The following is a 22,628-nucleotide window of genomic DNA, read 5'->3' on the forward strand; positions in this document are numbered from 1 at the left end:
ACACGCTGATGGGGTCTCACCCAGCGGCCCCACGGTCCGGACTGGTCACAACATCCCAAAACACGAGGGGGGAGAACCGAAGACCTCACTTGAAGGACCGCGTGGAGCGAGACCCTCACCCGCTGCGCCGGGGTCTGGGGGTCCCAGAGCGCGATGACAAGCCACAGCTCCTGGTCCAGCGGTGGGAAGCAGCTGGCGCAGCATGGCAGGGTGGGGAGGGGACACTACTCTAACCGGGACTGGTGACGCGCTTGGCCCAAAGCGACACTGGAAGCAGAGCTCAGCTCGGCAGAGCCACGACTTGAACACACGCTGCTGACTACGGGCTCTGGGGGGCAAAGTGGGTTGGCCAGGGGGGTCCCCAGGTCGTTGCCCTCCCATGGCGAGACCCAGAAGGGGCAGGGGAGGTGGCCCCGCGTGTCACCCGGGCGCTGCCCGGGGTTGGCATCTCTTCGCGACACCTTTTCGCTGGCGGCAGCGCTGGTGACCGGCATCTCCAGGCGGTTTGGAAACAGGACCGAGCGCCGGGGGGAGCAGCACCCGGCTGAGCATCCTCCTGGGAACCACAGGCAGCCGGTTCCCCCCTCACCGGAGCAGGGTGAGGGTCCAGGGACCCAGCACCCCAAGGCAAGATGCTCCCCTAAGCTGGGGAGAAGCTGCTCAGTGGGGGACCCACCTGTCCCCAACTTGTCACACCAGGGACCCCCAGGTCCCAGCATTGTGCCCCAGGGGGGACCTGGCGCCGCTGGCCCTGGGTACCCACACTCTGCCCGCCCGGGGAGACCCCGCCGTGGGCTCCAGCCAGGGGGGCTGCCTCTCCACCCTCTCCCAAAAAGCAAAGGCAGAGGTTCCCGGGGATGCCGGCAGGCGTGTGCCGTGACCTGCAGGAGCCACCAGCGCTGGCCTGGCCCCCCGGAGCGGCCGTGGGGCACAAGGGCAGAGCACGGGGGGACCTGGACCCCGAGGAGCGGCTGAGGGGAGCCGGGCTCCCCAGAGAGGCCGGGGTTCGGGCGAGGGCGCTGCCTCATCCCATTGCCTCCAGGGTGGGGGCAGGAATCAGGAGACGGCGATGGAGCAAGGAGGGGGAAGCCCAGGCAGGGTCCCCTCCTCATCCAGCCGGGGACGCACACCCGTCCCTGTGTCCCCAAGCCCGCAGCAGCCGGTCCGTGTCCCCAGCGCTGCCTCTCACCTCATCTCCCCTCCGCCGCAGCCGGGCTGGGGCCGCGGCCGGGCGCTCTGCCTCTCCCACCGCCGCCGGGTCCCTCCTGCCTGTGCACGGGTGCCGCCGGGACTCACATGTTGGACGGGAGTTTGGGTTTCCCCGTTTCCACCTCGGGGCTGAAGGCCACGGAGCCCTTCCGGGAGGGAGCTGCCGCCTGCCTGGGCGCGGAGACCGGGGACTGCGGGGTGGACGCTCCCGCCGCGGGGCGAGCGGCTTGAGCCAGCGATCCTGAAGGCATCTGCTGCGGGTGTGCCGGCGGGCCCGGCACCCCCGGGCACGGCTTGGCGAGGAGTCCGGCTACCGAGGGAGAGGATCTGCGGGCCAGGTTCCCTGCGGATTTCCTGCCCTGCTGCAAGGAGCTCCTGTCGCTTTGCTGGGCCACCTTGTTGGGAAGGGAGGGCTGGGAGGCGGAGAGGAGCCGGACGTCGTGGGTGAGCCGCCCCACCGGCAGCCCCTGGATGCTCCTGTGCTTCACCAGCTGCTGCGGCTGCATCACAAGAGAGATGTGGGAGCCGGTGGCTCGGGACAGGCTGTAGTGGAGCGTTCTCCCCGCTGGCAGCGCCTGCTCCGAGCTGGGGGACGGGGCCCCCGCCGCCTGCTGAAGCAGCGAGGTGGAGAGCGAGGCGCCGCGGGACTTGGAGAGCTGGGGCTGGGAACCGGCCGGGGGTTGCTTGGCCGGCGCCGGCAGCTCCGCTTTCTGCGCCGGCCGCGGCGGGGGCTGCGCCCCGGGGCTCGGTCTCTGCCCCCCGCTCTCCAGGGGCGCCTGGGGCTGGACCATGGGCGAGGACGGCGAACCGGCGGCCGGGGTTTGCAGGTGGGACGGAGCCCCCGACGGGGAGCTCACCGAGGAGGGTCGGGAGCCCCCCAGGCTGGGCTGGGACCTGCGCACCTGCTTGGTGAGCAGCGTGGCCTCAGGGGAGAGCGGGCTGGAGATGGAGGAGGGCGGGAGGAAGATGTGGGCCTGCAGACTGTGCTGGTGAGTCAAGGCGATGGCCACGTTGGTGGTGGCGGCGGCAGTTTGCAGGGGCGCGTGCACCAGCGGCTCCCAGATGACCGGCTTGCCGCTCAGCTCCCGGCCCATCGCCATCTGCTGCAGGTCCTGGATGTTGTGGGCCACGTCCTGGTCGTGCTTCACGATCTGCTGGATCATCTCGTTGTTTATGGGCCCCGCGCTGTGCTCCGCTCGCTTGCGGAGCAAGATGGAGTTCTTCTTCCCTGCGTGGGAGGCACAAGTGTCATGACCCCTGGGAGTGTTGGCTCTTGGGGACACCATGGAGGGCAAAGTGTCCTGAAGGGAAGCAGGACCCTGGGAAGGGTCTGGGCTGGGGCAGAGGGAGAAGCAGGGACAAAACAGGCAAGTCCTGGCTCAAAAAATGCCAGGCTTGGGGTTGGCACCATCACCCATAAGGTCCATGACACTATCACCCATGGGGTCCATGATGCCATCACCCATAGGGTCCATGACACCACCCATGGAGTCCACGATTTCATGATACATGGGGTCAATGATGCCATCACCCGTGGGGTCCATGACACCATCACCCATAGGGTCCATGATGCCATCACCCATGGGATCCATGATGCCATCACCCATGGGATCCATGATGCCATCAACAATGGGGTCCATGATTCCATCACCCATGAGATTCGTGATGCCACCACCCCCGGGGACCATGATGCCGTCACCAAGGGGCTGGGGTGCCGCGGCCCCTGGGAGCCGGCGCTGGACCCAAGGGCTGCTCCTCACCTATGCGGTCCAGCCGGTCCATGGCCACGGTCTCGAAGGCCCTGCGCATCATGGGATACTCCTCCAGCACCTCGTTGAAATTATCCACCGACAAGGAGTAGAGGCGGCAGTAGGTGTCCGCTCGCACGCTGGCTGTCCGTCTGCCCCGCGTCAGCAGGCAGATCTCTGCAGGGGAGACAGGGTTGGGTGTCAGGATGATAAAACACCACCCATAGAACAAGGCCGGTGGGATTCGGAGCCCCAGAGCTCGTCGGGAGGTGGATCCCAAGCACTGGCCCAGAGGGTGCAGTAGGCAGAAACACCAGGGGTGCCCCCACCAGCTCTCCAGGTCCCCCAGCCCAACCTCACCCCCAAAATAGGAGCCATCCGACAGCTTGGTCTCCTTGTTGCCCTTGGTGAGGATGCTGACCACCCCGTGCTGGATGAAGTACATCTTCTTGCCCACGGTGCCCTCACGGATGATGAAGTCCCCGGGCTGGAAGACCTCAAAGCGCAGCTTGGTCAGCATGGCTGTCACAAAGTTGGGGTCGGCGTTGGCAAACAGGGGCATGTTGGCCACCAGGTTGCGGCAGTTGAAGTTGATGATCTCCTGTGTGGTGACGAGCAGCTCAGCCGAGACATCGCGAGCGTGACCCCAGCGAACACCGCTCCTCCCTCCCCAAAGTCACCAGCACCGGCGTCCAGGCCCGTACCTCTTTGAGCGGCTCACTGAGCTCCCCCAGGATGTTCTCCTCGTCGAACATCTTGCCCTGGTAGCGGTGCTCGTAGTACTCGTGGATCCGCTGGCGCGTGTCCCCAGGCAGCTTGTGGAAGGACATGTACTGCTCCACTTGCTTGTACTGTGGGGACAATCAGAGCCACGCGGGGCTGTGCTGAAAGAAGTCGCACCGCACCGGAGGCCGGCAGCGCCGCTGGCCAACGCTTTCCATCTCCTTGGCGGCGAGGAGCTGGGATCCAGCCAGGATGGGGCCTCGCTACGCTAGACTGAACCCCAACATTCAGGAATGGGGCATCTCCATCCACACGGGCAGCCTGAGCCCCATCCTGCGGTAAGGGCAGAAATCTGGGCAGGAAACCCCAGTGCTGAGCAGGTTTGGAGCTGGACCCACTCGTGCCAAAGCATCTTCCCCCAGTTACTAAGCCACGTGGTTCCCCCCCCGCACTGACCTTCTCCTGGTACTGGCGCCGCGAGGAGTCCAGCGACTGGATGAGGGCGGTGGCGTGGCCGATGAACATGGCGTAGCAGGTGGCCCCCACGATCATGCTCAGCATGGTGAGCCAGACGTCGGTCATGCCCTCGGGCGCCTGTTGGCCGTAGCCGATGCAGAGCATGTGGCTCATGGCCTTGAACAGGGCGTGCGAGTATTGCTTCCCCCACGAGTCGTTCTGCAGAGGAGGGAACAGCGGCTGCAGGCTCAACCCTCCCCGGGAACGCGTAACCAGATCCTCTCGTCCCCGGTAGAGGCACAAGCGGCGTCACCCCGGGCAGGGGCACTCACCACCATGCGGTTCATGGAAACCCAGCAGTCCTCGGGGAAGTCCTGCAGCATGGGCACCAGGAACTGGAGGCAGCCGTCCCAGTGACACAGCAGCAGCATCATGCCGATGAGGTTGAAGATCCTCACCACGGCGCTGGCCAGGTCGTACGTCATGTGGAAGATCTGGGGAAAAGGCAGGAGCAAAGCTATAGAAAAGCTCTTTTTCCCATACGGTCCTCAGAACCCGCCCTCCGGCCAGTTGTACCGTAAAGCCAGGGATCCCCAGCTTGGCCCAAGACCCTGAGCAGGGTCTTGGACCCCAAGGGCTTCTCACCTCCTCCCACTGGTGGATGTAGCGGATGAGGCGCGAGAGCCGCAGCAGGCGCAGCAGGCTGAGGATCTTGGTGAAGCGCACGATGCGCAAGGCCCGGGCTGTCTTGTAGACGTCAGAATCCACCTGGGTCTCCAGGTCAACGATGAGGAAGATGTAGTCAACCGGGATGGAGGAGATGAAGTCAACCAGGAACCAGCTCTTCAGGTACTTCATTTTGATGGTGTGAGGGTCCAGGATGATCTCCGTGTTGTCCTCCACCACGATGCCTGTCCGGAAGTTCAGCACCAGGTCAGCCAGGAAGAAAGTGTCCGAAAGCACGTTGAAAACGATCCAGGGAGGGGTGTTCTCATCCTTGAAGAACGTGATGCCCACAGGCAGGATGATCAGGTTCCCCACCATCAGGAGCAGCATGATGAGGTCCCAGTAAAACCTGCAGGGAGGGAGCGCAGGGGATGGAGCGGGATCAAGGTGAAGAGGGGAGAAACGGGGCACAGCAAAGCCGGGATCAAAGTTAGAGGGGCCAACACACCGCAGGGACGGGCGCTCACGACACGTACGCACGTCCCTGCCCACACGCACAACTAAGAGCCTTCTGCAAGCATTTGTGTGCGCAGAGGAGCAATTCTGCACCGGCTCTTGGGGCAGAGCACAAGGGAGGCAAATGTCACCCTGTGTGTGTAGGAAGTGAGGGCTGGAGGTTGATGGGCTTGGCTGCCGCTCTTCCCTCTCCCGATGACACCCCAGGGCTGACATCTGCCCCATGGAGAGCTCAGGGAGGCCGTGGGCTGAGCTCCTTGTCGTGTGCTGTGCTCCCTGTCTGCGCCGCTCCCCGCCACCACCCAGCCTGGCTTAGCGGGATTTAGAATAAGCTTTGCTCGTTATGCAAACCGAGCACTGAGCTCCTGGTCAAGGGACTCGGGGGCCTGGGAGGCGGTCGGGATTGTAGGACGGGCGAGCCAGCAGCAGCCAAGCAAGGACAGACAAGTGTCATCGCCACGGGGAGGGCGGGAGGAACCTTTCTCTGAGAGCGGACGAGCTTAGAGGCTTCGGAGGAAAAGCCAAGAGACAGCGGGCAGCGGTCAATTAGCGTTTGGTGATGCCGTGAAATTCAGCATCCCCAGTCACATGCAAACGCGGCTGGGATGTTTTCAATCTTTGCACAAACGCATGAAACGACTTTTGTCACGAGGCCTGTGACGGCTCTCGGTACGGCTTGGTGGACCCTGCGCTCAAAGCCTTCATGGGTGCCTGGAAAAGCGAGTCCTGCTCCCACCCTCAGGTGTCCCCGTCAGCCCCGGGCGTGGGTGTCCACCTGGATCTGCAAAGGTGACCTCAGGGCAGCTCTTGGATCCAAAGGGGCTTTTGCACACGACAAGAAGCCTGTGGGTGTTTCATACTCGGTGTCCTCATTGGGGCACCGGGCTCTCTGCGGGCAGAGGGAAGAGGACGGAGCAGCCGTGGCACCACGTGAGGCCCCTGCAGCAGGAGGGCGCCAGAGCCTGGCAGGGCGGGGGCCGCCACCCCCCCGGGGCGAGGCGCCTCGCACATGTTAACACCTCCTTGCCCACAGCCCAGGTTTGCTGGGGCAGGCGAGGAGACGCCAGCGAGACAGAAAGGGCTGAGCAACCGCCTCCCGCGCCCCCACACACACCGCACCCCGAGAAACGCTGCGTGTTGAGTGGGGAAACCGCCTGAACCCGCCGGAGCTCTTGATTCAGGTTTAGGCTTAAGCTCCTCAGGGCGGGCTCTGTCCTTTAGTGTGTCAGGCCGAACACACAGGGCCCTGATCTCAGTGGCCTTTGTGTATCCTCATAATGTGATAAACACCGGTGTAATCCCGCCGGCTGTCCACCTGCCAGCTTCATGTCACCTTCAGCGCAGGGCGCTGGCTGCGCAAGCTGCTCCCGCCACGCTCAGCCTCGCAAACTTTGGGGAGGCTTCCCCAGGAAAAGGGCTCGAGGGGTTCGCAGCCCTCAGCGTCGTGCTGGAGCTGGTGTGCACGGGAGATCGGGGCCCAGCAGCGAGAGGAGTTGGCTCCAGGCGCCAGGGACCTGTGTCGGGCGCCAGCCCCGCTCTGGGGTGCCTCACCCGGCTGGGGACATCAGCCGTGTCACAGCTTGCTGCGGGAGACGACTGCCTGGCAGCTTCATCCCCAGTAGACAAAGCCCACCCTACATGACTCAACATCCCCGTGACACCCAGTTCCTCCCACATCATCCATCCCCGAGCTCTCCCTGTGATCCCGGTGACACCGTGAGCCAGGCCCGGCTCCTCGCTCGGTGCCGTGCCTTCCTCCAGCAGCTCCCGGGGCTGCGGAGACGGAGCCTGTGCTGGGCAGGCTCTGCCCGTGTCCCCGTGGGGACCAGGCGGCTCCTGACCAGACGCAGAGATTAAAAACAGAGAAGGGGGAGAAAAGGCAAAATCAGGCAGCCCCTGTCTCCTCCTTCACATGCTGGGTCACCGCAGGTCCCCGCTTCGCCTGGGCTGTCCCGGCCCAACGGGAGCTCCCGGGGGTTCGGGGGGGGATTGAGGAAGAAGAAAGTTCCCTGCGCTCCCCGGGGACGATGGGGAAGGGGCTGGGGCAGCGCGGCCCCGGCCGCCGGCGAGGGACCGGCCCCGCAGTGGGAAACCGCGTACGGTGCGCAGCCCCGGCGCCCGGCACTTGTTGCCCCGACGGGGCCGGGGCTGGGCCGGGCGGCGGAGCCGCGCTCAGCACCACGGACAGCGGCACCGGGAGGGGCCGGGGCGGGGGCACCGGGACACCGGGGCGGTGGCACCGGGCGGGGGGCGCGGGGCCGGGGTCCCACCTGAAGTCGCTGTAGGGGTGGATGATCCAGGCGCCGGCCGACTTGACCCGCTGCCGTTCGATCTCCACGGCCCGGTGGCTGCCGAACATGCGCAGCGAGAACTTGTTCACGGCGGGCTGCAGCATGGCCCCGAGCTGCCGCTGCACGAACGTGCCCGCCGCCGCCTCGCCCTCCGCCACGATCTGCTCCGCCGCCGCCGCCGAGGCCGGCACCGCTCCCGCCGCCCCCGCGGGTGCTCCCGCCGCTTCCCCGTCCAGCACCGGCGGCTTCTCCCGCGGTTCGGGGCTCCGGCCCGGTGCCGCGTCCATGCCGCCTCCTCCGCCGCCGCGCTTCACGTTTCCTTCAAACGCCCTTGCCCGGGCGCCCTGTCCGCCGCCCCGCCGCACATGCCCGGCCCCGGGCGGCCGCTCGCTCGCTCGCCGCCCCCGGTCGCTCGGTCACCGAGCGCTCTCCCTCGCCGGCTCCCGCAGCTCCGCCGGCCGCCCGCCTGTTGCGCACGCCCTGGCGCGGGCGCGGCTCCAGGGCCCCGCCGCCAGCGGGGAGGTGCCGGCGGCACCGGAGCGGCGGCGGCACCGGAGCGGAGCGGGACCCCGCGGAGGGCGGGGCCGGGTGGGCGGGGCTCCGAGGGCGACGGCCGTCGCCCTCGGAGCCCCGCCCACCCGGCCCCGCCCCTCAGAACCCCGCCCCCTACGCCGTGTGACGCTGCGTGCGTGCGTGCGCGGCCCCGCGGGGACCCGGATCGGCGGCGCGTCGGGGCGGCGGCAGCGAACGGCGGAACCGGAGCAGCTGAAACGGGGAGGGCCCGGGATTCCCGGGGAGGCTCCACGGCCGCCATCACGGATTTCCTGTGGGACAAGCGCACCGGGCTGGCTGCGAGGACGGTGCGGAGCGGGGCGGGGGTAGGGGCGGGTTAGGCCGCGGCCTCCGTGGCTGGCGGGGGCGGCCCCGGTGTGAGCGGCGCAGGCCCGGGCTCGGAGGCTTTTGGCGGGGCCGCGGGGGGAAAAGGGGAGGTCGGATGGCCCGGGGAGGCCGCGGCCGAGCCCTGGGGTTCCCCTTGGGGTTCCCCTTGGGGTTCCCCCCGCCCGCCGCCGCTCCCCGGTGTCTCCCGGTGTCCGTCGTTTGGCCCCGGTGTTTCCGCTTTGGGCGCCCGGCGAGGCCCCGCGCTCGGTGGAGGCCCCACCCGGCGGCAGCGGAGCTGGGTGACGAGTGCGGCCGCCATCATCGTCCCCAAACCGGTTCTAGAGCTGCTGGGAAACGCTTGGGCCTCTTCGGAACGACCCGGCCTTGGCGGGCAGCCAGCGGCGCCTTTCATTAAGTTAATTAATTAAAGGCTGGAAGCGGCGGTGAGAGCCGGAGCGGTGGGGGGAACAGCGAGCAGCCCCACGGAGCCCGGGCTGACTCCGGGGGTGACCCTTGCGTGGTGTCCCCGTGTCTCCGCCGCACCGGGGACGGTTTTGGCTCTTGGTGGTTCTGCTCGGGCTGTCGGTGCCTGTGGGGCGGCAGCCGGGTGGCGAGGGAGCCTTTTGGGGAGAAAAGCAGGAATGTGGGGGATCTGTGGGCATCGGGAGCTCCTTCGGAGATGAGGCACGTTTTGCTGGTTGATGCTTCGTGGCGAAAATACGTGCGGGGAATGTCTTGGAGCGGCGGGGCGAGGTTTGGCGACGGGAGCAGGGTCTGAGGGGTCTGTGCTTTGCGGCTGGCACCCGTGTGCCCCCTGATGCTGAGGTTTCCTCCCTTCCTCTTGGTTCACATCCCAGCAGAGAGGTGGAGGTGAGCAGCCCTTCCCTCCAAGGTGGGGTCTCCAAGGCTTCGTTAAGGCCTCTGCGCGTGGCTGGGGTGGTTTTGCTCCCCGTGCTTTTGGGCCCTCCCTGCTCGCACTGAGAAGCGTAGATGTCACTTGTTTGGCAGGAAAATGGTGACATCTCTTCGGGAGCTGCCGCTTGGGTGTCTCCAGTACTGGTGCACAAGCACCAGTGATACCGTGAGCTTCGCTTCACCTTCTTTTGGTGTTTCCCTCCTTCCTGGGGAGCACAGTAGTTTAAAAGAGAGATGGTGAAAGCCCCCAAAGTGCAAATGCCGCTCCTGGAGCTGTTTCCAGTAGAGACCAGGGCTGAAAAGGGGAAAACAAACTGGAAGAAAGAACCACAGCAAGCACAGCCTGTGCGGGTGGTCACATCCTCTCTCGTTTGGGGTTCTGGGATCCCTCAGAAGTTCATCCTCTCCCTCTCAAATCCCCCGTGTGCTCTCAGACGTGCCGGTCGCTGGTGATCTGTGCTGCTTTGTCTCAGGCGGCCGCCTCCCCAGTCACTCCGTGTGTCGTCCCGCAGATGCCTCACTCTCGAAGGTACCGCTCGTCGGAGCGCAGCAGCCGCGGCAGCTACCACGAGCGCTACAGGAGCCGCAAGCACAAGAGGCGGCGGACGCGGTCGCGGTCGAGCAGCAGCGAGCGTGACCGTCGGCACCGTCGGGAGGACAGTTACCACGTTCGGTCCAGGAGGTGAGTCCGCGAAGGCGAGGTGTTGCTGGGCTGTTTCTCCAGCTTGGCAGCCTGTTTTCTCGCATTCTCCGAGCTGGAACTTTCCAGGCTGTGTTCATAACCGAATCTCCTCAACTTGCTTCCCCTCCCTAGCTACGACGACCACTCAGCCGACAGGAGGGCCTACGACCGGCGTTACTGTGACAGCTACCGGCGCAACGATTACAGCCGCGAGCGAGGAGAAGCTTACTATGAACCCGAATACCGTCATTCCTATGAGTACCGGCGCTCCCGGGACCGCGAGGGCAGCTACCGGAGCTGCAAAAGCAGCCGGCGTAAGCACAGGCGGAGGCGGCGCCGCAGCCGGTCCTTTAGTCGCTCCTCATCGGTGAGTATCCTGCTGTGCTGGGCCTCCCCCTGTAACCTTTCTCTCCCAGGTGACAAGCTGGGTAAGTAGACAACTCACTTTCTAACGCTCTCTCGGACTCGGCTTGAGAAATGCGTAGAAAGCTTTTTAAAGACAGCGGTTCTTGGCCACCGTCCTGATGCACCAGCTGGGCACACGCGGCTCCAACCCTCTCCCGGTGTTGCCCGCACGGAGGTGGGAGGAGGACAGGCGGACCTTGCGAGGCCGGCGTGTCCCCGGGGTGGTCCTGGGGTCCTCAGCTCCTTTATCCCTGCAGAGCGTTGCTTTTGTTCAGCGTTGCTCTTAATGAGCTGTCCTAGGAACCCCGGCCAAGCGCAGCCTTTTGTGCGAGGTTTGTACAGCAACATTCAGCTGGTCCTGTTCCCAGAGAGCTCGGTCTGCCTGCGACGGGCTGTTTAGTCCCTGGTTTTTGGGCCTATATTCTGTGGCAGGAAGCCCCCAAAAGTTCTCTGAGAGTTAGATCCGAGCGAGATCCTTCTGGGCAGGCCCAGCTGATGTGGGATGTCGCGCGAGGGGCTTTGCGAAGGAGCTCGTGAACTGCTCAGTTGAGGTGGAGGTAGCAACCGCCACAGGTTCTTCCCAGCGGTGCCCCTGCCTTTCTCTTCTCGTCTGTTCTGCTGTTCACTTTCCACTTCTGTCAGAGCCCAGCCACGTTCTCCGCTCCGCGTGTGGAGCTCTCCGCGTGGTCCGGTCTGTTCTGGCTGGATGTCCGGGGATGGGAATGGGGGCTGGATTCGGGTCCCAGGTCTGCTGGCTGGTTGCTCGCAGGTGTGGGGATCCTTAGCTGAAGAACTGAAGGCAGGAATTTTCTCTTCTCTGGCATAAACCTCTTTATCTGCCTCATCCCAGGCTGTCCCTGTTCCCTGTGGGGCCTCTGCTTCTCTCCTGGAAGTTAGTCCTTCCAGGATCAGCTTCTTTGAGGGAGGGTCTATGAAGAAGCGTCACATCTTTCCCCCAGGCAGTCACTCGTAAATCCTCTCTGGTTTTGCATGGATCGTTGTACCGAGAATTTGCTCCTCAAATCTCTGAATCCGTCTTTTTCCGAGTGTCGCGGCTGGGGGAAGCGATGTTGGGCGGTTGTTGGAATGGGATGGGGAGTGTCCGCGTGGCCCTTTTGCTCGTGCGGGACGTCCCGGCGCCTCCTTTGCGCCGCCGGGCGCCTGTCCCCGCGGCCACGGCGGAGCCGCGCTCCGGCCTCCTCTCTTGGCGTCACCCAGCACCCGCAGGGCCAGCGCCGTTCTCTCTGCGCCCCTGGGAGCAGGAGCAGCCGGCCCCTCGCTCTGCCCCTCTCTGCTCTCTCACTGGTTCGGGTGGGGCTGTTTGTAGGTTCTTTTATTTTTTCTTTTATTTTTTTCTTTTATTTTCCTTTTGTTTTTTTTTTCTTTTTTTGCCTACAACGAAAAGCAAACTGTTTTTTTCTTTTCTGAGCTAGTGTGTTGTATCTTGACATGTTCCCTTGCAATATCCCTATCGTTATATATTCCTCTGTGCCGTATGAATTGGCTGGGAATCTCCTCCTGCAACCCCTCCTCAAACAACCATGTGAATTTGCAAACCACCCAATGCGCGACGCTGGCTGCTGCGCTGGTTTGAAACTCTGATTGCTGAATGCTGAATTCCCTGTCTGCCTGGGCCAGCAGCGGAGTCGACAGAGCAGCAGAAGGGCCAAGAGTGTGGAGGACGACGACGAGGGGCATCTGATCTATCGCATCGGCGACTGGCTACAAGAAAGATGTACAGCCAAATCGTAACATAATTTAGCTCTCTAGTTAAGCTCCCATCGCAGTCGCAGATCTGTCTTATCTTTCTGTTTCGTTTTATTTTCACTGTTTATTAAAGAGAAACCCTCTCCTTCTCCTCCCCCCCTTTTTGTTAAAGCTACGTTTATATTTTTGTACTGTTCCTGAAGTTGGCAGGGAATTAGGGCAGTTGCCTTGCGCAGCCGGTGTCAGCCTTCCGCTGCTCCGGTCTCTCGAGCTGCGTGCAGGTTTAGGTTGCAATGCATTCTCCTCTGCCTTGTGTATGCGCTGCAGCCAGGTCCTGCTCACTCCCTCATCTGTCTTCCTCTTTTTCTCTCCCTCCCAGATGAGATTATTAGCACTTTAGGGGAAGGCACGTTCGGCAGAGTGGTGCAGTGCATCGATCACCGCAGGTACGTCCGCTCCTGGGACGGGGAGCGGGGAGAAAAGAGACCACGGGTGGCGATGGAGCTTTTGGGCTTTATAAAGAGAGACCACGGGTGGCGATGGAGCTTTTGGGGCTTAATGTGGCAGCCTGGGGGTGAAAATGAGTCTCCTGGTTTCTCTGCTGGTCTGGGGACTCGCCCCTTGGGTCACCCAGATGTTGGAGAGGGGTCGGAGGGAGGGAAAAGGCGCTGTTTTGGCAGATATCCTGTAATAACAGCCGCCTTCTGGCTTGAGAAGAGATGGCGGAAGGCTGTGCCGCACAATTCATGGGATGAGCCTGGTTTAGAAAGGCCTTTTTGCTTCTTGGCGCAGCTCAGGGGTTGATCTTGTGCTTCCCTCCCATTTCTGCCCAGGGGCGGTGCACGTGTCGCTCTCAAAATCATTAAAAACGTGGAGAAATACAAAGAGGCTGCTCGACTGGAAATTAATGTGCTGGAGAAAATCAACGAGAAGGATCCTGAGAACACGAAGTGAGTGGTCTCGGTGTTAGAGCGGAAGGGCAGCATCACTGCTGCAGGGACGGGGTGGGAGAAGGCGCTTGATTTTGTATGACCGAGTTAATCTGTTGGTAGATTTTTGGTGGTATATCAGCTTGCTGTGGGATAGAGAGTGAGCAAAGGGTAACACAGATGCAGATCTTAATCCTGAATAATAACCTTCCTCGCAGTCTCTGCGTCAGGATGTTTGACTGGTTTGACTACCACGGCCACATGTGCATCTCCTTCGAACTGCTGGGGCTCAGCACCTTCGATTTCCTGAAGGACAACAACTATCTGCCTTACCCCATCCACCAAGTGCGGCACATGGCGTTCCAGGTGTGCCAGGCCGTGAAATGTAAGTGCCAGGCTGTGAAATATAAGTGTTCGCTGCTCTTGGCTGGTCCTTGACCTGGAGGGCTGGGAAGCTCCCAGTATCCATGCCAGTTCTGCACCTGGTGGCCTAAACAATGAGTGTTTGCTGCGCCAGTCCTGGGGCTGAGCCTTCCTGCCCCCCCAGCCGTGAATGTGCGCTTGGAATGAATCCTTTTGCTCCTGATTGTAAAGTTTTGTGATGCTTGTGGGCTGGCAGGAGCTCAGGGCGCTTCAGCCTTCACATTGTGGTGATCGATACGATAAGTCTTTGTGCTTCTGCCAAAGCATCTTGGCCTGGACCAGCCTGATTATTCACCCCCAGTTCTAAACGTGCGCTAAACTGGTGCTAATAGGAGCAAACTGAATTAATGGTGGGTGGGTGCGGCCTCCATCTCCTCCTGTTCCGTCACCCCCACTCTTGTTTGCTTCCTCAGTTCTGCACGACAATAAACTCACCCACACTGACCTCAAGCCGGAGAACATCCTCTTTGTGAACTCTGACTACGAACTCTCCTACAACCTGGAGAAGGTAACGGCTCTGCCCCATCTTAGAGCTTTGCTCCTGGGTTCTTGATATCACTGACCTTACCAGCAGGCGGGAGGGGTTGGAACGTGGCCTCGGGGGACACGGGGGTGACAAAAACGTTCAGGGCCTGTGTCCTGAGCAAACAGCCTGTGTAGTCTATAAGTAAGACTTAAAATCTTTAAGTAAGGCTTACCTGGCTGCTGGTGAACACTTGTCTGGGGGCTGTGCCAGCGCTAACGTCCCCTCCGAAGCTTTCCCAAAGCCTCAGCCGCCTAATGAAGGGGCTAATCCCGCGCTAATTAACTGATACGACCATTCTCCCTCGCGAAGAAGCGGGACGAGCGGAGCGTGAAGAGCACGGCCATCCGCGTGGTGGACTTCGGCAGCGCCACGTTCGATCACGAGCATCACAGCACCATCGTCTCGACCAGGCACTACCGGGCCCCAGAAGTCATCCTGGGTAGGTACCGCTCGCTCTGTCTGCAGAGCTGCCCGCTGGATTAAGGAGCATTTTGCTTCTGCGTCATTCAGTGGCTGTCCTGGGTTTACCCTGGGAGATAAGTGCTGTGTTTAACGTGATCTACTATTTTCTGGGAGGGTCAGCAACGTCCGAGTTGGTGTTTTGGCACTGCTATCAGCTGGGCAGTATATTGCCACCAACTTCTCAGGAGCCTGCCTGGAATGGGAATTGTTTTTCCAGTTAGTTTTGAAAAGGGAGAGGGATTTGGAAGCTCAGGCCGTAACTGGATCCTTTATTTAAAACCCATTTTCTTTTAGAGCTTGGCTGGAGCCAGCCCTGTGATGTGTGGAGCATTGGCTGCATCATCTTTGAGTATTATGTGGGTTTCACCCTGTTTCAGGTGAGAACTGTGTGCTGCGTGGCTCCCTCCCAAGTGCTGAAAGAGGATGCTGGCTGTTCCCAGCACAGCCAGGAGCCTCTGGGACTGATGGGCTCCCCCAGCACCGCAGTCTTGTAGAGACGACCGAGGTGCTGCCCAGCGAGGGGTCCTGAGGTAGAACGGGCTGGAGGCAGAACAGCTGCAATCTGTTCCGTGCCTTCCCTTTACGTTTCTCTCTCTCAGACGCACGACAACCGGGAGCACCTGGCCATGATGGAGAGGATCTTGGGGCCAATTCCTTCTCGGATGATCCGCAAGACGAGGTGAGCGCGGCCGGCTGAGCACTGCGGGCTCGCCAGCAATTCCCTGCTTCACATGTAGCCGTTTTCCCCGAGGGATCGTTGCTGTGAGACCTTTTGTGCTCGAATGTGACGCGTTCCCACCTCTTGCTCCGACAGGAAACAGAAATACTTCTACCACGGGCGCCTGGACTGGGATGAGAACACGTCTGCCGGCCGCTACGTCAGGGAGAACTGCAAGCCGCTGCGGGTAAGGGGACAGGCACAACACCTGGCTGCTTTAATCTCATTGCAGAGTCTTATAGCACCTGTCTCGGTTGTGAAGATTCTTGCTCTGGGCAAGGTTGGCCCACCAAAAGTGTAGGACCAGTGTCTTCGCCAAGGAGCCTTGGGGCCCAGACATAAACTAGGATTAAGCTGAGCTTAATCTGAGGAGGAGGAGGGCACGCAGACCTTGAGAAGTGCTTGGGAAATGTGGTATGGGGGTGAAAACTCAGTAGTTCCACGCTTTGTAGAGCAGCCCAGAGTTCAGGTGTAGGATTAGCGATGGTTGGAACACACCAGTTCAGCCAGGGAAGGGACTGACGGGACAGGGCGCGGTGTCCTTGGCTGTAAGTTGTCCCCTCCCTGTCCCCAGCGCTACCTGAACTCTGAGGCCGAGGACCACCACCGCCTTTTCGACCTCATCGAGAGCATGCTGGAGTACGAGCCGTCCAAGCGCATCACCCTGGCCGAAGCCCTCAAGCATCCCTTCTTCGACATGCTGGAGATGGAGCCGAGCACAAAAATGTGGGACTCTAGCCGGGACATCAGCCGGTGACGCCACAGGTGCCTGCCTGCCCGCAGATTTTAGCCCCCGTGGAGGCCCGTGTGATTTCAGACACTTGGTGCTTTTGTTTTTTAATATATATACATGAGAACTCCTCCCTGGACACATTTGTAAAGCTGTTAATATGTGAGATACTGTAAATAACCCGTATTCTATATCGGCCTCTGAGCACCGCAGGCCCGACCTCCTGCTGCCGTTACCGTGAGACGAGGGGGCCTGTGTGTCCATATTGTAAATACCTTTGTTCACGTGTCGCTCTGTCTCCTGTTCTCCCCCCCTTGGTGTAAATACTCCAGGACTCGCAGCTCTTCTGTAGCTCATCTGTTTCCTTATAAGTTATGAAACTGGTGGGACTGCATGGGAATTATTTTTTGGATCAATGTCATAGCCCATCCCCACACCAGAGTTTTATAAGATTTTTGTACAGTCTTTGTGGAAAAATAAATATGAAGTGAAAATAAACTACCCGGTCTGGGTTTGGAGCAGCAGCAGCTCCTCTTGGGGCTGTTCCGGGGTTGGATTTGGGGTCCTGAGGGGCAGGGGCTGTGCAGAGGGAAGGAACACACGTCCTTTTTGGGGAAAAACGGCTACTTTGATACTGAAGGAAACTCCAGAGATTAAACCATCGTCTGGCTCCCCTGTGATGAGTATTGAGGTGGGATATAGAAAAAGGAGGACAATGGCTATTCCATGTGGAAAAGATGCAAAGGAGCAAATCCAGCACAATCTCTCTCTCCCTGGATGGGTTGGCTGTTGGAAAGCGGGTTCCCGGGTGCCACGTTCAGCTCTCAAGCACACCCCCATGTCTGTCTGTGCCTTCTTTGCGCTCAGGCGCTCCAGCGAGCTTTGGGCTTCGCAGAGGAGTTGCCGGGGACGTCTCGGGCCTGATGGCAGCTCCGTGCAGACGTTTTGCCAGCGTGTCTGCAAGAGTCTCACCGGGGTGGTGTCTAACCGAGCAGACTTTGCTGTGGCACCATCTGTGTGCGGCAGACGCTGTCCTGGCTCTGGCAGACTGGCAGCACGCAGAGGGGTGAAGGAAAAGCCTTTGTGAGCTTGCGATCGTGATTTAGAGTCATCTCCTGTGGTATCGCTTGGCCAGGGAATGAGAGCAGGTGAAGAACGAGTCCTGCTGTGTGCGTAGCCGCCTCCTGGGTGAGTCTGGATGAGAATTAGATTGAACAGACTGTCTCAGACTTAATAAAATAACCCACACTGGTGTCCAAAACCTGAATCCACAGCTTTTACCTCCCAGCGGAGAGCGCGGCTCGAGGCGCCGGCTGTCTGGGCTCAAGTGGGAGCTCAGGGATTTGTGTGTAAGTTTGCAAGTCTGTGTTCAGAGGCTGAAGAGTATTTTTAGTGCTGAGAGCCGCGATGGGAACTAGAGGCGGGTACAGAGAGACGTGGAATCCCCGGTTGGGAGGGGATGTCAGGATACAGCCCATGTGCAGCTGGTAGCTCATGGAATTGGAGATCCCTATAAATAACTGGTCCAGGAGACAAATACATTGAATTCCTCAAGCTGCTGGTTGTGCCTTGAATTCTTACCCTGGGGCTGTTTTGCTTCCATGGGGTTGGGTGTGAGGCACGTTCGGGGGGGCTCAGTGAAACAGCTGCTCCGCTGCACCCCTACCCAGTGAGGGTAAAGCCTGGGGGGCTGCGGGCAGGGAGGAGGTGAACGGTACCGGTACCATCTGGGTAAGAGGCGGGAGCCGCCTGAGGGGTTTGGACGTGAGGCCGAAGGGGGATTGGCAGGAGGGGTCTGCTCAGTCCAGGCTGAACCAGCCATCGTTGGGCAGGAGACATGGCCCTGGGTGGGGAACCTGGAGCCAGGGGGCACCCAGCTGAGGTTCCACAGGAAGGTGTCCAGGGGTTGGAATGTCTGCAAAGGAGACTCCACACCCTCCCTGGGCAGCCTGGGCCAGGCTCTGCCACCCTCACCCCAACAAGTTGCTTCTCATCTCCCAGCGGAACCTCCTGTGTTGCAGTTTGCACCCATTGCCCCTTGTCCTGTCCCTGGTTGTCACCAGCAGAGCCTGGCTCCATCCTCCTGACACTGCCCCTTTCCATCTTGATCCCCAGCAATGAGTCCCCCCTCAGGCTCCTCTTGTCCAGCTCCAGAGCCCCAGCTCCCTCAGCCTTTCCTCACCCGGGAGATGCTCCACTCCCTCCAGCATCTTGGTGGCTGCGCTGGACTCTCTGCAGCAGTTCCCTGTCCTGATGGAGCTGAGGGGACACAACTGGACACAAGATTCCAGGTGTGGTCTCCCCAGGGCAGAGCAGAGGGGCAGGAGAACCTCTCTGACCTACTGACCACCCCCTTCTGACCCCCCCAGGCTGTCACCGTAGGCCCCGCGTTACCGTAGGCCCCGCCGTTGCCATGGGAACGCGCTCCCGGCGGGCACTGCGCGGGGAGGGGGGAGCGGGGGTAACGCGCCGGCACGTGACTCTGAGCCATGTGGCCGCATCACGTGCTCTCCTCCGCCCAGCCCCGCGCATGCCCGGAGGCTCCCTGCAGTGGCGCGCCGGGCGGTGCCGGTGACGTCACGACACGGCGGCCAATCGGCGGCGGGGGGGCGGAGCCGGCGGCGGCGCTGAGGCGGCGGCGGCCCCGGTTCGGTTCCCGCTCCCGCCATGGCCCAGCGCGGCGGCCCCGCGGTGCTCCCGGACAACCCCTTCCAGGTACAGCCCGGCCGCGGCGGGACGGCGGCGGCGGGCCCGGCCCCGGCCTCACACCCCGTGTGTCTTGCAGGACCCCGCGGCGCTGCCGCCCCGGCCCGGTCCCGCGGCGCTGGACTCCTACAACCCGTTCGAGAGCGGCGCGGTGAGCGGGCGGGACGGGACGGGACGGGACGGGGCCGCTTCCCGCTGCCTTCCCGCTCCACCCCCCCTCACCGGCCGCTTTCTTCCCCCGCAGCCGCCGCCGCCCTACCAGGCGCCATCGGCGGCCCCGCCGCCGCTTCCCCCGGCCGGGGTGTCCCCGCCGCCAGCGGCCGCGCAGCCCCCGCGGAGAACCAGCCCCACGGAGCCCCGCAACTACGGCTCCTACGGCACGCAGGTACCGGGACGGGGACCACGGGAGCCCCGGGAAGGGAAGCTGCTAAATTAACGTAGGCTGGGATTAAGACACAAAGGACGTGCCCGTCGTTAACGCGTTAACACGACCGGTGCTTTCTGCCCCCTGCAAAACGAGGGCGTGTTTTCTCAAGTTTTAGATCCTTCTGCACGGCAAGAGGGAGACAGAAGATTCAGTAACACACTGTTAAGGAGCAGAGTGCTTAGCTTATGTTTAACTAATAATTAATAGATGTAAGTAATTATAAATAATTATAACTAACATCAGCTATTTCTTAGTATAGATGTATGTCAAAGTTTTCAGCAATTGTAATGCACATGTAATAATTATGCGAATATAAGTAAGGCAAGAGCATCCAGTCTTTGGAGCACTTGCGGAGGATGATCCCGGCGCTGATACAATGAAGGACGCCTCTGCTGTTGAGCCGATTTCTCCTTTCAGCGGGTTCCCGTGCTCTCTCCTCAGGCCTCGGCGGCGGCCGCCACGGCCGAGCTGCTGAAGCGGCAGGAGGAGCTGAACCGCAAGGCGGAGGAGCTGGACCGGCGGGAGCGGGAGCTGCAGAACGCGGCCCTCGGCGGCGCTGCGAGTGAGTGGCCGGGGGGACGGCGCGGGGACAGCTGCGGCCCCCCCCAGGGCTGCTGCCGCCCCGGCACTGCCGCTCGCTCCTTCTCGCGTCCTTCTCTCCGCAGCGAGGCCCAACAACTGGCCGCCGTTGCCGGCGTTCTGCCCGGTGAAGCCTTGCTTCTACCAGGACATCCCCGTGGAGATCCCCGCTGACTTCCAGAAGACCGTTTCTACCATGTATTACCTCTGGATGGGTGAGTGGGAACTTCAGGGCAGAGGAACAAGCGGGCTTAGGCTCTTCTCCCAAGCAGCAAATAAGAGGAAATGGCCTCAGGTTGCCCCAGGGAAGGTTCAGATTGGATATTAGGAAGAAATTATTCACAGAAGGGGCTGTGGGGCGTTGGAACAGGCTGCCCAGGGCAGCGCTGGAGTCGCCATCCCTGGAGGGGCTGAAATACACAGAGATGAGGTTCTCAGGGACATGGGGCAGGGACAGGGATGGGTTAGCGGTTGGAATCGATGATCTTGAGGGTCTCTTCCAACCAAGATGATTCTAAGTGTCCTGCACGCGAGCGAAGAAGCAGCAGCCGTGATTAACTGGAGCAGCTGTGATTAATTACCACACGGCCTGGGGTGCTGACCCCTCGGCGCCGGGAGCGGGATCCCCGCTCGGGTTCCCGACCCGTGTCCTCTCTCAGCCAGCACCATCGCTCTCTTCCTGAACTTCTTGGCCTCGCTGGCCTGGTTCTGCGTGGACCCCTCGTCCGGTTCTGGGTTCGGCCTCTCCATTCTCTGGGCTCTGCTCTACACGCCCTGCTCCTTCGTCTGCTGGTACAGGCCGATGTACAAAGCGTTCAGGTGCGTATCTGCTCGAGCAGCGGGGAGGGGTTTGCTGCACAGCTGGTGCTCCAAACTGGGGAGACTGGGCTGCTCCGTTGACAAGGCTCTTGCCCAGAGTGTGACACCAATGCTGTCCCAGCTCCTTGTGGCCTTTGGGGCTTGGGGACGTGGTGATTCGGCGCTGAGCTTCGTGTTGTTCACCCCTCGCGTTAGGGAAGGTTTGGAGTTCTTTCCTGTGGCCTGACCTCGCCTATCTCTTTCTCCCAGGAGCGACAGTTCCTTCAACTTCTTTGTCTTCTTCTTCGTCTTCTTTGCCCAGAACGTGATGTACGTGCTGCAGGCCATCGGCATACCCAACTGGGGCTTCAGGTGCGTGTTGCGCTCACCCTGGGGACCCCAGCCAGCCCAGTACCCCAAAAAAGGAGGAGGCGGGTGGGGAAGAGGGGGAACCTGCAGGCAACCACCTTGCGTTTTGCAGTGGCTGGATATTGAGCCTGATAGCGCTGCGCAAGAACACGGCCGTGGCCGTGATGATGATCGTGGTGTCCTTGTCCTTCACGGCAGTGGCTGTGCTGGGCATCATCATGCTGAAAAAGGTGAGTTGGGATCGACTCTCGGGGAGGACGAGGGCAGGTTTTGGCACAGCCCCGTCCACCTGGAGGCCTTGAACTTGACCCCGAGCTTGCCGCCCTCTCCCAGATCCACTCTCTGTACCGCCGGACGGGCGCCAGCTTCCAGAAGGCGCAGGAGGAGTTTGCCGCGGGCGTCTTCTCCAACCAGGCGGTGCGCACGGCGGCCGCCAACGCTGCCGCGGGCGCCGCCACCAACGCCTTCCGGGCGCCCTAACCGTGCGGGGCCCCCGCTTTTCCATCGCACGTGGGCTCTTTCCGAGGAAGAGGAAATCCAGTTGGCACTTTCATTGGATCCCCGTGTGTCTCGCATCAGCTGGCAAGAGGCTGCCTCATCCCAGCTTGGAAGTGCTGGTGCCCGAATCGCCTGCTGCTCTCACCCCCTCTCCTCGCGGGTGGAGGCTGTTGTGGTTTGTGCTGGTCCCCTTCCCTCGCAGACTGGGGAAGGAGCGGGACGGGGGGGCGGATCCCGTCATCGCCCTCCCTTCCAGCGCCAGCTGCTGGGGCAGGAGCCTCCTCCAGATGTGTGACAGGGACCGAAACAGCTGCTTGGCTCTTACTGCGTGTCCTGGGCCGCGAAGGGTCCCCGTGTGCCCAGTCCCAGGGCGGGCAGGGTCCAGCTCTTCCTTGGAGGCTTTTTCCTGCCTTCCCCTTGCTGTGGGAGCAGCTTCCCCACCGAAAACATCGTCCCCGTCCTGCCCTGCGCTGCTGGGCTGGGAGGGAGCCCCGTTCCCGTCCCTTTCCCCATCCTCTCCCTCTCTCCTTGGCTGAGCTGAGCCCGCTCCAGGCGGGGATAAGGGGGACACAGCCAGGACTGGCACATGGTGCACTGGGCTGGGTGCTGGGGGTGGCTCCTGGGGGCTCAGGAGGGCTCCTGGTAGCCCCTCAGCTCCCTCCTCCCCTCCAGCCGGGGCCCACACGGCTTCTCCCTTCACCCCCTGGGTCCAGCGACCCCTCACAATCCCCAGCGCTCCTCCCCTGCCCCTTCGCCCTCTTCCCTTTTCGGGGGCCCAGCTGCTCCCTATACGTGCCCCTCCTAACCCCCGGTGTCCCGTGTGCCAGTGTCTTTGGGGATCCCCGGCCCCGCTCCTCCTGCGCCGGGTCTCATGAGTTCCGCTTTGCCCCATCTCCTCTCCCACGCTCCGGGGTTTGTTCCCGCTGCTTCTGGGCCAGCGAGAGGGTTCGTGCCTTCATCCACGGGGCTCAGCGCCTGCAGCTGGCCCTGTGTCCCCTCCCGCTGCGGGGGCTGGCGCTGGGTCACAGCGGAGTCCCCCTCCCGCCGCGCCTCCCCTGTGTTGCTGTGCTCGCCGCCGAACCGCCTTCAGGTTTTATTTAAGGAATAAATGAAGTTTCACTCCGTGCCGCCTCGTCTCTGTGTTCCAGCCGGGAGCGGCGGGGCGGGCCCGGACTACAGCTCCCGGCGGCCCCGCTGCGGGGGCGGCCCCGTGCGGGCGCGGCCCGAGCGGCCACCGGGCGGCGACGGGAGCGTCCCCGGAGCTGC

The 22,628-nt window shown here is 62.0% G+C and overlaps 3 protein-coding genes across 5 annotated transcripts; 2 read left to right on the forward strand and 1 right to left on the reverse strand.

Annotated features, from left to right (window-relative positions):
- Positions 1–965: 965 nt before the first annotated feature.
- HCN3 (hyperpolarization activated cyclic nucleotide gated potassium channel 3) lies at positions 966–7,896 on the reverse strand (the record flags this gene model as incomplete). Its single annotated transcript, XM_082072996.1, has 8 exons — positions 966–2,437; positions 2,970–3,134; positions 3,318–3,558; positions 3,662–3,808; positions 4,137–4,355; positions 4,469–4,630; positions 4,782–5,211; positions 7,589–7,896. 8 exons carry the CDS (start codon positions 7,894–7,896, stop codon positions 1,293–1,295), a joined length of 2,817 nt encoding a protein of 938 aa, XP_081929122.1. The 3' UTR covers positions 966–1,292.
- Positions 7,897–8,300: 404 nt separating this feature from the next.
- On the forward strand, positions 8,301–16,478 carry CLK2 (CDC like kinase 2). Of its 3 annotated transcripts, none has more exons than XM_082073273.1 (13): positions 8,301–8,469; positions 9,916–10,085; positions 10,218–10,452; positions 12,129–12,225; positions 12,577–12,643; positions 13,031–13,147; positions 13,345–13,511; positions 13,963–14,057; positions 14,385–14,514; positions 14,832–14,914; positions 15,137–15,216; positions 15,352–15,442; positions 15,830–16,478. In XM_082073273.1, the coding sequence occupies exons 2-13, from the start codon at positions 9,916–9,918 to the stop codon at positions 16,010–16,012; spliced, it is 1,515 nt and encodes a 504-aa protein (XP_081929399.1). In that variant the 5' UTR covers positions 8,301–8,469; the 3' UTR covers positions 16,013–16,478. The 3 variants fall into 3 exon arrangements, with proteins under 3 accessions (XP_081929399.1, XP_081929400.1, XP_081929398.1); XM_082073274.1 differs by having other exon boundaries at positions 12,132–12,225; XM_082073272.1 differs by having other exon boundaries at positions 8,335–8,469; positions 14,388–14,514.
- A 2,100-nt stretch (positions 16,479–18,578) lies between these two features.
- On the forward strand, positions 18,579–22,484 carry SCAMP3 (secretory carrier membrane protein 3). Its single transcript, XM_082073072.1, has 9 exons — positions 18,579–18,700; positions 18,771–18,842; positions 18,936–19,076; positions 19,560–19,680; positions 19,784–19,912; positions 20,357–20,516; positions 20,766–20,867; positions 20,977–21,094; positions 21,198–22,484. Exons 1-9 carry the CDS (start codon positions 18,653–18,655, stop codon positions 21,342–21,344), a joined length of 1,038 nt encoding a protein of 345 aa, XP_081929198.1. The 5' UTR covers positions 18,579–18,652; the 3' UTR covers positions 21,345–22,484.
- Positions 22,485–22,628: the final 144 nt, after the last annotated feature.

This window comes from Streptopelia decaocto (genome assembly GCF_964273445.1).
Source record: "Streptopelia decaocto genome assembly, chromosome: 26".
In the NCBI taxonomy this organism is placed as follows: Eukaryota; Metazoa; Chordata; class Aves; order Columbiformes; family Columbidae; genus Streptopelia; species Streptopelia decaocto.

Coding starts and splice junctions, on each gene's coding strand:
- CLK2 (XM_082073273.1), top strand. CDS start 9,916: ATGCCTCACTCTCGAAGGTACCGCTCGTCGGAGCGCAGCAGCCGCGGC. Junction 13,148..13,344: donor AAGGATCCTGAGAACACGAA/GTGAGTGGTCTC, acceptor CCTTCCTCGCAG/TCTCTGCGTCAGGATGTTTG. Junction 14,915..15,136: donor TGGGTTTCACCCTGTTTCAG/GTGAGAACTGTG, acceptor TCTCTCTCTCAG/ACGCACGACAACCGGGAGCA.
- SCAMP3 (XM_082073072.1), top strand. CDS start 18,653: ATGGCCCAGCGCGGCGGCCCCGCGGTGCTCCCGGACAACCCCTTCCAG. Junction 19,681..19,783: donor GGCCCTCGGCGGCGCTGCGA/GTGAGTGGCCGG, acceptor TTCTCTCCGCAG/CGAGGCCCAACAACTGGCCG. Junction 19,913..20,356: donor CATGTATTACCTCTGGATGG/GTGAGTGGGAAC, acceptor GTCCTCTCTCAG/CCAGCACCATCGCTCTCTTC.